The 9,848-nt window shown below is 53.1% G+C and overlaps 3 protein-coding genes across 3 annotated transcripts; 2 read left to right on the forward strand and 1 right to left on the reverse strand.

Moving 5' to 3' along the window:
• Window positions 1–2,502: 2,502 nt before the first annotated feature.
• Window positions 2,503–4,524, forward strand: PG994_005534 (uncharacterized protein; the record flags this gene model as incomplete). Its single annotated transcript, XM_066856943.1, has 1 exon — window positions 2,503–4,524. The coding sequence occupies one exon, from the start codon at window positions 2,503–2,505 to the stop codon at window positions 4,522–4,524; it is 2,022 nt and encodes a 673-aa protein (XP_066716212.1).
• Window positions 4,525–7,444: 2,920 nt separating this feature from the next.
• PG994_005535 (fructose-bisphosphate aldolase- class II) lies at window positions 7,445–8,589 on the forward strand (the record flags this gene model as incomplete). Its single annotated transcript, XM_066856944.1, is given in 3 exon segments — window positions 7,445–7,756; window positions 7,814–8,182; window positions 8,194–8,589. 3 exon segments carry the CDS (start codon window positions 7,445–7,447, stop codon window positions 8,587–8,589), a joined length of 1,077 nt encoding a protein of 358 aa, XP_066716213.1.
• A 329-nt stretch (window positions 8,590–8,918) lies between these two features.
• On the reverse strand, window positions 8,919–9,744 carry PG994_005536 (uncharacterized protein; the record flags this gene model as incomplete). Its single annotated transcript, XM_066856945.1, has 3 exons — window positions 8,919–9,029; window positions 9,133–9,372; window positions 9,439–9,744. The coding sequence occupies 3 exons, from the start codon at window positions 9,742–9,744 to the stop codon at window positions 8,919–8,921; spliced, it is 657 nt and encodes a 218-aa protein (XP_066716214.1).
• Window positions 9,745–9,848: the final 104 nt, after the last annotated feature.

The following is a 9,848-nucleotide window of genomic DNA, read 5'->3' on the forward strand; positions in this document are numbered from 1 at the left end:
TTCGATGCCCTAGTAGCCGAGCAAAAACCGAAAGACTTGCAGGTATTCAGAAACAGGATATTCCTGTGCCAAGCTATGTGTGTACGATAATGGGTGGTCTTCCACGAACTTTGCTGGCTACCGCTCGTCTTCCGTCTATTACCGAGTCCAAGAGTCCGTCTTGGATCGCCATGTTGCAGAGGCGTTACCTATCGCAAGTTCACATTAGGCCCTTTATATAGAGCGGCATCAGCCTTCAAAATAGTTGATCAGATGGGCTGACAGATGCCCCTTGTCATGTCCTAGTTGGTTTTGTAGCGCACTTATCTTTCATGCATATCACTCGTTGCAACATGGACAGCGGCTGCTTTTCTCAAGTTGGGCGACAAAATTGCATATCAGCTTGTCAATGCTAGATGAACACAAGGGTGGCAGAATAAAACACAAAAAAGACTCCGTAGAGCCGACTTTAACTACAGAACATATACTTTGTGGGAATTTTCGTCGATGCAGTGGTCATTGGAGACATCAGGATAGCCTCTAACATGACGATGTTCGATAAGGCTATGCCATACGTTGGTTTCCAATTCTAAACTAAAATAGAGCAGGACGAGATGCATTAAAAAACAGCCCGATGTGTAGGCCTTGAGGGCATGAAAGGAGCCGTCTCCGTGCTGGATGTTAACTGAAACTCCGCGAAACCGAGGATACCGGAAATGCATATCCATGGTTTGTTCTCAAAAGCAGCAACTGGTAGCCTTTGGCCAGACCATCCTGGAAGAAGCTCACCTCCTTGTTCAAAGGGATAGACGAGGGAGCGGTGAGAGCACTACATGTCTGCAATCGTGGCTGCCCTAGGGTGGTTGGGAACGCATTCGATTTCCTTGTCATATGGGTTACTACTGTTATATCGTAAATTGCCTACCTACTTGGTCCCTGAATCTTGCAAAGGATAGGTCAAAAATAGGCAGACTCGTTACTGATCGCTGATTCCTTATAACATAATGTAGAAGTTTTAGTGTTTCGATATTCGCACTTGAAGTTCTGTTTGCGATGTAGAGTTAAGGTTCCAAAATGGTAATCTCAGGGGTAAAGGGAAAAAAGAACCTGTCGAGCGGGAGAACCCGTTACCACACAGCCGGCTGTATGTGCGCAACGGCCATGCGCCACTCCACCAAACCCCCGCTGATGAGCCCGGAGCTGCTGGGGGTGAGATGGGTTGGAATTTGCGGGGACGTCCAGATGAGAGTTGCACTTTCATTTTCTCCACACGCACTCGCTGGTCGTACGGCCTCTACTTGTTTGAATCAAGAAGGCGTACCGAGTATGTATGCAAGAGAAGAGATCGAAGATATACGCCAAGTGAGGGTTCAGGTACTACAACAGCCGGAGCTAGCCAAAAGGCCAAGGGCGTTGCCGTCGGGCTGTCCTCCCGATGCATCAGCATGGCTATGTAGGGAAGAATTAGCGATTATGACCGGTGATAGCACAAGAAGGATGAAGAACACCGACAAGGTCGGATAATGGAAATTTATCCGTATATAGCTCTTCAAGTGATGTTATGACACGAATGCAATGCAACCTCGCCAAAAGCGACCGAGATCTCTGGGTGCAGGTGGGTGGATGTCAGGTGTTCATCCCACGATTTCCTGGACGGGATCGGGTTCAGAGACGAGAGGCGAGATACCCCTGTCCGAAGAAGAAGAAGGAGAAGAAAGAGAAAAGGAAGGGTTTCGTGGGGCAAGCAGATCCCACGTGCGACTAGTTACACGACCCGACAGAAGGAAAACCACAAATGACTCTTCCTGCAGTTTGTCAACCTGCCAGTGATCGTGATGGGCAAGCAAGTGCTGAGAAATCAACTGAGGAGACAAACAGTGCATACCAGGGCCAGTCATGTTAGGTGGTAGGCAATCTTACTAGCGTTGGCTCGTTGATTGCGCTTCAGGCACTCGTCTTTCTGCTAGGCGGCTAGACTTGCTAGACTTGCTAGGGGCCGCCCTATCGTAGCAATCTTCTTCTGCCCTCGGTGTCTCGGTTCACGACTCGCCTGCATGGAGGATCATCCCATAATTGCTGATTTTTCTCTTTTCTGTTCGTATATACTCGTGCCGTTGTGCCGCAAGACTTCCGGCGATCAATTCGGCCCTATAAACCACCTTGGATTGCATGCTTCGTTTGCATTGTGGTGAGAAGCGCTAATACTCTGTCTCTACTATCAACCAACAGTGCTTGCTGGATTTCCGTTTGTAAACAGCCACCCCTGTTTGTCCACCGAACATCATAACGCCGAGGTCCGTTTCCTCCACTGTCATCTCACCACATTCCTGGCTGGGACCCGTGGGAAAATTTCAACCGGGGAAAGGGCTGTTGCAATGAGCTCGAAAATCGTGAATTGACGGTTTCTGGTGTGCTTTAACTCTTCGTGACCCGAATCCCCCTACCATTGCGTCCAGCACCGACTACGGCGATAACTGCAGCAAGCTAGGCGAGCTTGCTCTCACAGCTCACAGCAACGGCATGATGCCGGAAAAGCCACTTACGGTAGCCACCTATGCGGCGGGTGCCTCTCTGGCCGCCATCACTCTGGTCTACGTCTTTGCTCCCACCTACCTGATCGACAACGAGCCCAATATCACAAAGAAGAAAGGCGTTGTTGGCTTGACCAATCCGGCGAACGACTGCTTCATCAACTCAGTGCTCCAGGCCCTGGCTGGCCTAACCGACCTCCGTGTCTACCTCATTCGCGAAACGCACAGGCGGAATATCGACGAGCCCTGGGTGTACCGACAGATCGTAAAAGACCCTACGCAGACGCCGACACCCGATTGGAAGACGGAGGGATTACAAACCGGCATAGTGACCAAGGGGCTGAAGGAGATCCTCGATGCGCTGAATGAACGACCGATCTACAAAAAGACCATCTCCGCTACGGGCTTCGTCAAGGTATTAGAGGTCGCATTCAAGCAACGCATTAGTAGGCAGCAGCAAGATGCCCAAGAATTCCTGCAGGTCGTAGCCGAGAGGCTATGCGACGAATACCACGCCGGAAGGGTAGCAAGGCGCAATGCGCGGGAGACCGGGGGACTCGAGCGCTTGGTCACCAACAGCTCGGCGCCTGTAGATGGCTCGGCTGTAGAAGAGCGGCTGGCGGGGCTTGCAGTCAACGGCGACGGCGAGGAGCATAGCGAACACTCAGAACAACCGTCAGAATCCACGAATCCCCAGACACGCACTGGGACTGCAGCCGAGGACACTGCCGTGGACGATGATGAAGAGGGATTCCCCCTGGAGGGAAAGTTCGAGAGTCAGATTGAATGCCAGACATGTCGTTTCAAACCGAGACCAACGGCAAGCACCTTTTGCTCGCTGACCCTCAGTGTACCACAAACAAGCTCCACGACGCTTAACGCGTGCCTGGATGGAATGTTCAAAACGGAATACGTGGAGGATTTCAAGTGTGAAAAGTGCCGCCTGGTCCATGCCAAGGAGGTGTTGGAAGCAGAGTTGGCCAAGTCCACCTCGGAGAGCTTCAAGACAGAGACGCGGGCTGCGCTCGAGAGGTTACAGCACGCGATCGACACAGACCCCGAAACACCACCGGCAGACGTTGTACTACCAGACACGCGGTACGCCCCGAAACGCAAGATTGCGAGACATACTCGCCTCACCAGCTTCCCCAAGATCATGGCCATTCATCTATCGCGGTCAATCTATGATGCGAGCATGTCTACCAAGAACTCTGCCAAGGTCGCCTTTCCCGAACAGCTGAGCATGGGCGGAATCCTCAACCAGAGGAAATACAAACTCCTTGGTATAGTCTCCCACAAAGGCAGTCATCACAGTGGCCACTACGAGTCATTCCGGAGACAGAATGTCGCCTTGCCCTTTTCAACACCTCATGCTTTCCAACCCTCGCACGCTTTCACCAAATCGGCCCAGCCGAGTCCGATCACAACGCCGCAGGTAGCAACACCGCAGATCCGTGCTCTTCAGAAATCCGAGACGGGAAGTCCTACCACATCAAGCCCTGATTTGCTGTCCCCCACATCAAGGGCAAGCTCTTCAAATCCATCTGTTGAAACGTTACCTCGCGAAGCGGCAGAGTCGGCCCCGCGCTCATCGCTTACCTCTAGCAATCGCAAGAGTGCGCACCACAACTCTACGTCGGGAAGACATCGACGAGACTCCGATGCTATCAGCATTAAGTCGGTCGCCGCATCGGCCAAGTCGACGCTCTCCAAGATCTCGCAGTCGGCGCGCAACAGCCGCACCGGGAGCCCCGCTGGAAAGCGCGCGACAAATGAGTCGGCTGCTGGTGCGCCGTCGGCGGGCGGGATGCCCGTGGCGCCGACTGCAACCCAGCAGAGTAGTGTGGCGAAATCCGTGCTACCGAAATGTCGCAAACAAGCCGAGCGCTGGTGGCGCATCAGCGACGAGAAGATCAAGGAAGCCAAGACGAGCGATGTGCTAGGGATGCAGAGAGAAGTCTACCTCTTATTCTACGAGCTCGAGCGCGAGAGCCCGGTAACTACGGAGTCCTAGGATGACTCTGGAGTGCACCAAATCATGAACCGTCTTCGGAACCATCTAGACGGGAAGGTCAACGACGTTAACATGTTACCCTTCCCGCAACGGGTGGGGAATAAGGCTAGGAGACGGATGGTGGAATATCCGACAGGGTTTCTCAGATGCGTGGCATTGGACCAAATGGCTGGCGCGCCGCTTCTGGGACGAGGATATCATGTGCTACCCTCCCTATATGCCGGGTGCCCTCTTCGCTACCGACATTGAAGCCGGCTTACGGGAAGCTAAAGGCTCACGAGAGGATGATGAAGGCAGCACTAGGAGGCGGCAGCCGAGCGGCAGTAGCTGTGGACTTTTTGAATCGGCGTCTTGAAGAGGCCCCTTTTCAATTGCGAGGAGGGCGCATAGTGCCGATCAAGGTCTTACTCAGCGGCTACTTGTAAAGTACTACATACTTTGGGGGGAAGGAGGTACACATCACCATGGCACACATTTGGCGTTCGCGAGAGATCAGCATTTCCTGTCAGGGGGTTAGGGAAACATACTTTCGAAAGCGTTGTTAGGATACTGTGCATCATCATTTACCATCTGAGCGGCTGGCGTTTTAGATGAGAGCTTCATCACGTACATACAAACCCGGCTCTGGGGAAACCGGAGGCCGTAGACAGAAGCCAATTGTCCATATTGCCTACACGAACACAACATTGCCTTACCATACCAGATCGTGACGACTCTCTCGGTTGCCGTGCCATATTGCCATAAAAACGCCACGTTGCCTTAGCATATCCGATCGTGACGATTCTCTCTCGGCTGCCGAGAAACCCCACGAAAACCAAAATAGCCGTAGTTGATTGCTTTCGGGACACATCGCGATTTTACCCCACCAGCCGGAGTATTGTCCGAGGTTATGTCGGGACACCGTCTATGCTGATGAGGTTCTAGTTGGAGACATTACGTCTAGCATGCGGGTTTGACGGCTATTATCATCGGGTACGCAGAAAAGCACACTTTCTTTTACGAAAAGTGTGAGTTGGGAAGGCAAATCGCAGCAATTGGGTTGCTTAGAGGTTGCTATAGCAGCTATAACTGACCCATCAGTGACGCTATCGCCAGGTCGGACTGGAGCAATTGCAACCAACTAGGCTGGGACCAGCCCACTGTATTACGAAAGAGTGCAGCTGGCTATCTGCACAGTACATGCAGTGTGTGGCTGATAAGGCTGTTAGCTGAAGATGGACACTGGGAGGCTGGATCTGGATCGACGATGGGCTCAAGTACTTGTAATAGCCAGTTGATCATGTCATGGTGGTGCGTTGGACAGGCTGCGTAGGCTCAGGGCATTGCCGAACAACAGCAGTGAGAAATCTCGGCGGGTCCACGGGGATGGTTGGCAGGGGATCTGTACTGTACATACTCCGTAGTATGTAGCTCTGTAGCTCTGCGTCCTCCAGTCTAGCAGTGTTTCGAAAAAGAAGGGCCGCTATGACGACTGACGGACCCCACGTCTCGCAGATGGGATTTCCTCTTTTACCCCTCCAAGCCGCCCAAAAACAACCCAGAACCGTACGAGAGCTGTGAGAATAGGTCCTTTTACCTGGCCAGAATAATACCGACTGGCCTGCAATTCGGTATTTTGTAAAATTTCTCTCGGGCATGAGGGCATCTTCGGGGGGTCTTAATCTTCCCGTGTAACCATTGAGAGAAGAAATTGCCTCACCGGTTCACCGTAATCGGCTGACTCGAGTCCCTTGAACGCATGTAAGTCGCGCATTCTCAGAGGTGTTGGCACTTGCTTCGCTGGTATGCTTTTCTGGCAATTTTGCATTGACGTATTACGTACCCCGCCATCCTGTCACTCAACGACAAACATAGAAATGATCCGGGCAAGACAAGTCCGGGCCTTCTTCCAGTTTGGTGGGACACAACAACACATGAAGCACGTTGTTCAATGCTCTCTCTCTCTCTCTGAGGTCAACTCTCAAGACTTGTGCAGGACAGACACGCACACACTGTGAGCAGCCCAATCACGAAGGTAGCATAGTTGCCAAGTAAGCCACCTCACGAGGCTTGACGATTCGCTGGGAGGCCCGACTCGACTTTTTCTTCTTACTGTACCATGCACACGCAAGGTTTAGCAGGAGGGGTCCTGGGCCCTGGCCAGGGACAAATGGGACAAATGGAAACTTCAAGATAGCTCTGATGTAACCTGCACAAACAACTGTACCTCCCGGGACCTGTTACCAGCCAGCCAATGCTGCATGTACCGCGACTTGCCAGTATCAAAATAGTCGCGCAAGAGTGGCTCCCACCTAGGACCCCTCCATCGATGCCGGCACGATTACATACCCCCCTGCGAGAATAAACCGGTCTTCGGTCTACTGTACCAATGGTATTAACATCATTATGATTAATACATACATCTTTGGAGTACCCAGAGAGAAGGTGCCGAATACCCTGTCAATCAGGTCCAGGTGTATGTCATCAACGTAGAAGCAGGGCGTCTAGAAGCTTCAACGCATGTAGGTTGCTCCTGAACTCTCGATTGATCGGTCTAAACTGGCGACTCTGTACCAAGCAATTGACGACAAGGAGGGCCGAATATGGTGGGGTGGTCAGAGTTGGCTGTGAGGTACAGAGGAGCTGAGGTGGGAAAAGCACCTATCGATATGACGATGAGCCCCTCCTTTCCTGTTTAGCTTCCATTCGAGTCTCTGCTTGGTTTGGTCGGCCTCGTCTCATTGACAACTCTGCTGTACCTGCTGTATCTGCCTCATCCATTGGCTCCGACGTAAACCCCTCCTTTCCAAAAACCTAAAATCATAAAGTCCAACTTCTACCTCCGTCACTTTTCTCTGGACTTCTTCTCTTCCTATTTTGCTATTACTTCCCACTCCATCCTCACCTTCACTACTACTACCAACATCACAACAACATCAAAATGGGTGCCCAAGCTGTTCTCTCCCGCAAGACCGGTGTCATCTACGGTGATGACGTCCTTGCTCTGTTTAAGCATGCCCGTGAGCAGAAGTACGCGATCCCGGCGATCAATTGCACCTCTTCGTCGACCGTTGTAGCTTCCCTCGAGGCTGCCCGCGATGCCAAGTCCCCCATCGTTCTGCAGATCTCCAACGGTGGCGCCGCTTACTTCGCCGGTAAGGGTGTCGACAACAAAGACCAGAACGCCTCCATCCAGGGCTCCATTGCCGCTGCCCACTACATCCGAGCCATTGCTCCCGCCTACGGCATTCCCGTACGTATAATTAGGTCGATCTGAGATGGAGACGTAGCTAACCAATATGGCATACAGGTCGTACTACACACCGACCACTGCGCCAAGAAGCTGCTGCCCTGGTTGGACGGCATGCTCGAGGCCGACGAGAAGTTCTTCAAGGAGACCGGCGAGCCTTTGTTCTCTTCCCACATGATCGATCTGTCCGAGGAGCCCGTCGACTGGAACGTCGAGACCACCGCCAAGTACCTCAAGCGTGCCGCTCCCATGAAGCAGTGGCTCGAGATGGAGATCGGTATCACCGGTGGTGAGGAGGATGGTGTCAACAACGAGGATGTCGACAACAACTCCCTCTACACCCAGCCCGAGGACATCTGGAACATCTACAAGACCCTCGAGCCTGTCTCCCCTACTTCTCGATTGCCGCTGGTTTCGGCAACGTCCACGGTGTCTACAAGCCTGGCAACGTCAAGCTGCAACCCGAGCTCCTGGGCAAGCACCAGGCTTACGTCAAGGAGAAGCTTGCCGCCAAGGCCGACTCTGACAAGCCCGTCTTCTTCGTATTTCATGGAGGCTCCGGTTCCGAGAAGTCCGACTACCTCACCGCCATCAGCCACGGTGTCGTCAAGGTCAACATGGACACTGACATGCAGTACGCTTACCTCGCTGGTATCCGCGACTACGTGCTCAACAAGAAGGACTACGTGATGACCATGGTCGGCAACCCCGAGGGTGCTGACAAGCCCAACAAGAAGTACTTCGACCCCCGTGTCTGGGTCCGTGAGGGTGAGAAGACCATGTCCAAGCGTGTCACCGAGGCTCTCAAGGACTTCAACACCGCCAACCAGATTTAAATGGTGGCTTTCATGCTTAATGTATGGAAAAAAGGGTTCTGGTTTTAGGCGTTGAAGTAGATACCTAGATTGGAGGTGACAATACCACCAAGATTACGCACCACACAACAAACTTGCTTGATGATGTAAACCATCATGATGTGATAAGTTGATTAGTACACAATGTATGTATGTACACTAAGCCCCCTTATCCCTTATGTAACCTTGTCTATCCTACAACGTCTTCCAGCTGTTCAGGTCTTTCGCCTGACTTATAGGATCTTATTGAAGTTGTCTTCATTGGGCCACATCTTGTCGGGCTTGGGCATGGGGGCAAAGGTTGGGTGGGCCTAGCTATCCAGCTGGATCGCCGGGTCGTTCTTCGTGTAGCCACCAGGAAGCTTGATGGTAGCGCTCGGAGGAGCTCCATTATATTGACTGTCTACTTCGACGTGGGCGCACTGAAAGGCACGAGAACGGAAGGGGTCAGTCAGTCAGGTAGGTTCCTGCATGGGTGGAGTACTCAAGAGATTTGGTTGGTTGGTTGGTTTTGACATTACATACCTGCATGAAGAACTCCTTGGCCTTGTAGGGCTGGTGCACGGCCATCTGCTCGATGCGCATCAGGTACTGGCCCTTGGCGATCTCGGCGGGTAGCCGGAAGGTGAACTGGCTCCGGTCGCGCGTGAGCCAGCCCTGGTCCGTGCCGTCCCAGGGGTCCTTGGTGCCGAGCTGGTACACCTTGAACCAGTCGCCGGAGCCGTCGTAGTCGCGGACGTCGCCGGGGGCCTGGGACATGAGGATCTAAGGAGGGGAAAGCCATGAGAGTCAGTCATGGGGCAGAGAGAGAGAGATCGGGGGAGGGCTTACGGTGACGGGGCCCGGGTGGTAGATCTTGGTCGCGAGGTTCGTCTGGAAGCCGACGATGTCCCGGCCGGCCACGACCTTGGCCGTCTGAGGCGCCGAGGCGTGGTTCTCGGAGCCCTTATTGCAGCGCAGGTCGTTGCTCGTGAGGATGGCGCCGTCGGACCACGACGGCTGGAAGCCGTTGTCGTGCTCGCGCACGTACTCGTACTCCTTGGTGACAGTGTCGTTGATGATGAAGTGCGGGAAGAGGTAGTGCGCGGCCGACAGGGTCGGGAGGGCGAGCAGCAGGTTGAGGGTCGTCTTCTTCATCGTGGCGGTGTTGATGATGATGAAGATGAGGATGGGAATGGTGTTGCTTGCGGGTATCTTAAGGGGTTTATAACGAAAGGGAGCGATGTTCGACTGGTCTGGCG

The sequence above is a fragment of the Apiospora phragmitis genome (genome assembly GCF_038363925.1).
Source record: "Apiospora phragmitis strain CBS 135458 chromosome Unknown utg000006l:1.0-5683423.0:1.0-5690449.0, whole genome shotgun sequence".
Lineage (NCBI taxonomy): Eukaryota > Fungi > Ascomycota > Sordariomycetes > Amphisphaeriales > Apiosporaceae > Apiospora > Apiospora phragmitis.